The 4,539-nt window shown below is 39.0% G+C and overlaps 1 protein-coding gene across 1 annotated transcript; it reads left to right on the top strand.

Moving 5' to 3' along the window:
- Positions 1–494: 494 nt before the first annotated feature.
- LOC122655257 (aspartic proteinase CDR1-like) lies at positions 495–1,802 on the top strand. Its single transcript, XM_043849464.1, has one exon. The coding sequence runs from the start codon at positions 495–497 to the stop codon at positions 1,800–1,802; it is 1,308 nt and encodes a 435-aa protein (XP_043705399.1).
- The last annotated feature ends 2,737 nt before the right edge of the window (positions 1,803–4,539 follow it).

Raw genomic sequence — 4,539 nt, 5'->3', positions numbered from 1 at the left:
AGACAGGTGGTTGCCTCTCACATTTACATGTACCTGCACGTACCTGCAGAGGATCCATTCTCAAGAAATCTCATGGGAACAAATCTAAATCTTGCTTATATTATCCCTAAATGCTCGTAACCATTTATGTTATCAATTTCACCATATTATCTTATCATTTCATCAACGAATTTGTGATCCAAGGCTATGCCCAACGGCTGTTGAAGCAAATACTACATGAAACTAGACTCAATAAAAGTCATCTTCCTCAGCAGTACTCTTTATCTTCCATTATCATTTATTATAAGATTCAATAGAAATATGAATTTTGGAAAGAATCCATGCAATAAAGGAAAACCTTTTGAAATCCACAGAAGAAAATCAAATCACTTTCCACCTTCCATGGATTTGCTTCATATTCTCCTCTTCCCATTCTCCATCTTTAAATTCAGTAATCACAGAACCAATTCTCATCCTCTCAATCTCTCTATCTCTCAATCTCTCTTGATTGAGTCATGGCAACTTTTCTCAACTTAGTTTCCTTCTTCCTTCTCATTTGTCATTCAAGCCTTTCTCTTATCAAAGCCAGAAATGGAGGTGGTTTCAGTATTGATCTCATCCATCGTGATTCATTACTCTCTCCATATTACAATCCTTCAGACATTCCTTTGAAGAGATGGCAAAATGCTTTTCGTCGCTCGATAGCCCGAATTGATAACTTCAAACAACCCTTGAATTCCAAAACAGATGTCTCATCAACTGTTGTCTCAAACAATGGTGAGTATCTCATGAAAATCTCAATTGGAACTCCACCAGTAGAGATAATGGCAATAGCTGATACTGGTAGTGATCTTATATGGACACAATGCAAGCCTTGTCGAGGTTGTTACAAGCAAGTAGCCCCTTTCTTTGATCCAAAAAAATCCTCTACTTTTAGAGACCTTTCTTGTGATTCAGGGTTTTGTGAAGGGCTAGGTAACCAAGGTTCTTGTGTTAGAGATTCTTGTCAATACTCATATCAATATGGTGACCAATCCTTCACTATTGGCAATCTTGCCACAGATACTTTCACTTTGGGTTTGGGTTCCAATTCTGGTCGTTTTGTCTCCTTACCAAAGAAGGTATTTGGTTGTGGACACAACAATAATGGCACCTTTGATCAAAATGGTTCTGGTTTGATAGGCCTTGGAGGTGGTTCTCTGTCATTGATTTCCCAATTGGGTTCATCAATTGATGGTAAGTTCTCTTACTGCTTGGTTCCATTAACAGCTGAGAATGAGACTAGTAGATTGAGTTTTGGTGCTCAAGCAGAGGTTTCAGGGGAAAATGTGGTTTCAACCCCTCTAGTATCAAAATCTCCTGCTACATTCTATTTCCTTACCCTTGAAGGTGTTAGTGTTGGAGACAAGAAGTTGAGGTATAAGTCGAAAGCGGCTGAAAAGAATGAAGAGGATGGTAACATAATCATTGATTCGGGTACAACATTGACATTGTTACCATCAGAATTCTATGATGAGATTGAAATTGCAGTGAAGGATGCTATTAATCTTACACCTGTTAATGACCCAGAGTTGCTCGAGTTATGCTACGAGACTGATAAGGACATTGATGTTCCGATCACTGCACATTTTGCTGGTGGCGATGTGAAGCTGAATCCATTGAACACATTTGTTAGGGTTTCTGAGAATATAGTATGTTTTGCCTTCATCCCTACTAATGATCTGGCTATCTTTGGTAACATAGCTCAGATGAACTTCTTGGTTGGTTATGATATTGAAGGTGGGAAAGTTTCCTTCAAGCCAACTGATTGTACCAAGCAATAGGGGATTTCATGAGTTAGATCCTTCTGTCTCTTTGCTTAGTAGTAGAAGTAGTAGTGGTGGTGGTGGTTTTTTTTTTTTTTTTTTTTTTTTTTTTGAAGTTTGCTTATGTTTCAGTTTTATGTGGTAATGACAGTTCCTATATATGGTTTGCCCAATGTCATCTGATTCCATGGAAGGTGAAGAGTGATCTGATTTTGGGTTATCATGTGTAGAAAATCTTGTGTGGATTTCAAAAGGTTTTTCCTTATTGCATGTTTTGGCTATCATGTGTTGAAAATCTTGTGGATTTCTTAAGGTTTCCTTTTATTGCATGGTTTCCCTTTTGAATCTCTCTCTCCTTTGCTTCTGACAGCCGTTGGATTGGCATAGCCTCGGATCATAAACTCGTTGATGAAGCAGATGAAAACTCTCTCTCTCTCTTAAACTGTTTGCTATCATACCTAACAGTTTAAGGGTGAATGGTTTCTCCTGTCTGGCAAAAGGTTCGGATGAACTTCTTAAAATCAGTATCCATATACTCAAAAACCAAGTATAGAATTGTCTTCTCATCCTTGTTCTTACCTTGTTTTTACATCTAATCTGGGATTTGGATCCTCTGCAGCCTGGGATTGAGCGGCCTTCGTGCTACGATAATTCACAGGTCGCTACATGGATTTGATGCAAATCCAATGGTTGAGTAGACAATCTCAATCATAATTACCTCTCACAATTCAAAAATGTCAGGCTGCCAAGGATCCAAATCCAACAATCGCAGGATCGCCAACAACAATAGAAAATTTTGCTTCAGTATTCAGTATTACTAAAAGTAAACCGGATGAATAGAGTAAGCAGCAGACACTGAAAGTAGAAATCCCCACGAAAAAGAAACGAATTCCTTAGAAAACAGTGGTATTGGAGCAAAAGGGAAAACCAATCACACAAAGAACATGGCAGAAAAGAAATAGAAAAATAATAATGATTGAATTAAGGAAGCAAAATAAAGTGAAGTGCAATCATGCTAATCGATAAAAGAAGAAAAACCAAAAAAAGAGTTACTTGACGACATGGGGATACCTGGAGAACCTCGCGCTCTGTAGAGTTTCCCGAATGTTCCTTCTCCAACCTTTTTCAGCTTCTGGAATGTATCCATGATAGACTTCTGATTTTTTCAAAACACCTTTTGCACTCTCAGTATCGGTGTGTGTTCTTAAAATCTCACAAAAGAATCTATGGCTTGTGGTTTCGAGTTGTCTCTAGTGTTGCAGAAGATAGTGGTGTTGGGAGAGAGGAAGGAACAAGAGTCAATGGTAAGAAATGTCAAGAGAGAGAGAGGGTGTGTTAAAAACGCTCATGATAAAAAACATAAATTTTTTGACGAGCAGAAAGACAGACTTACCTATCATTCTTGTCAGTGTTACCAAACGCAGCCCAAGAGACTCCGTGGACACAAGGCTGCCTCAGAAGTGATTATGGACAATTCACTTTTATTATAAGCATGAAACTAAAATCTCGATTGAAACTGATCAAAATCTCCAAGAAATCTCCAAGAAGTCTCGGTTTCAAGCTTGGCCAAAACAAAACCCATGTTTCAAGTTTCAACCCTAGGTTTCAACCCAGGAAGTCCCCAGGTTGGAAACCCATTGTCAAAACCTCGACACAAGATCTGACACATCTCTATTTCGAGGCCGATTTAAGTGACCAAAACCAGCCTCGAAACCATGATTTAGAACCTTGATTTATAAGGCTGTTGTGTACATAGAGGATGACCGCAGGACAATGGGAATGGTCTTAAAAGCCAGGGGATGACATTCTCCATAATCGCACTTAAGTGTGTGGTGGATGCACATATTTTTCTTAGATTTCGAAACTTTATTATCAACATGTGGCATAGAGTAGTACTTTTGGGCCCACGCTTTGACTCTTCAGCAAGCAATGGTTGGCCGAGCCTCTCAATGAAATTGGGCCTCAACCAAATGCCGTTTGGCTGACATCAAATCAAATCTGCACTGGGAAAGCAATTTTCTATCCACCCTACGACAAGCCAAACCAACCCCCCTCCTCTCAACAAAAAAAAAAAATGAAAATTTAAGTGCCCAAGAAATCTACCAAAGTGACAGCATGTAAATTTGCACGAGTGAAATCAAACACAAACACCACTTTCATAAAAAAATATATAATAAAACATATCACTTTCATAAATTAAAAATAAAAATCAAACACATCAGTGGATTTGATTGGGTTACGTAGACCGACCATACCTCAGGCAATTCAGATCCTTTACGGTGCAGACACAGCCAAGCGCGCAATGATCGCCTTACCCCTGCCCAAGCAATTTGCCCTAATGGGGGTAAGGCGGTCATTGCGCGTGGCTGTGTCTGCACTGCTCAGGCCACTAGGGCAGCTGCGCCGTAGAAGATCTGGATCCTACTTCAGGTTGGGATTAGAATCATACCCCAACCCCCTCCCCCCACTAAAATCCAGTCAAACCTGCCAATGTAGAAACATGGTATGCAACAACAACAATAACTCAACTTTATCCTAATTAAATGGGGTCGACTAAATAATAATAAAAGGAAAAGAGCACAACAACATCGACAGAAACTCAAGAAAAACCCACCCAAATGGGATCAGCAACATGTTATAACCATCCTATATTTAGAAGTCTTAATATATTTAAGAAAAAAAAAAAAATCTTTTCAAATACGATTCAAGGATGAACAGCCCTTTTAAAAGGAGTTGAATGGAAAATCATTTCAAC

The sequence above is a fragment of the Telopea speciosissima genome, chromosome 3 (assembly GCF_018873765.1).
Source record: "Telopea speciosissima isolate NSW1024214 ecotype Mountain lineage chromosome 3, Tspe_v1, whole genome shotgun sequence".
Lineage (NCBI taxonomy): Eukaryota > Viridiplantae > Streptophyta > Magnoliopsida > Proteales > Proteaceae > Telopea > Telopea speciosissima.
The sequence above is the reverse complement of the archived record's forward strand: the minus strand, read 5'-3'. Positions and strand labels throughout refer to the sequence as shown.

Coding starts and splice junctions, on each gene's coding strand:
- LOC122655257 (XM_043849464.1), top strand. CDS start 495: ATGGCAACTTTTCTCAACTTAGTTTCCTTCTTCCTTCTCATTTGTCAT.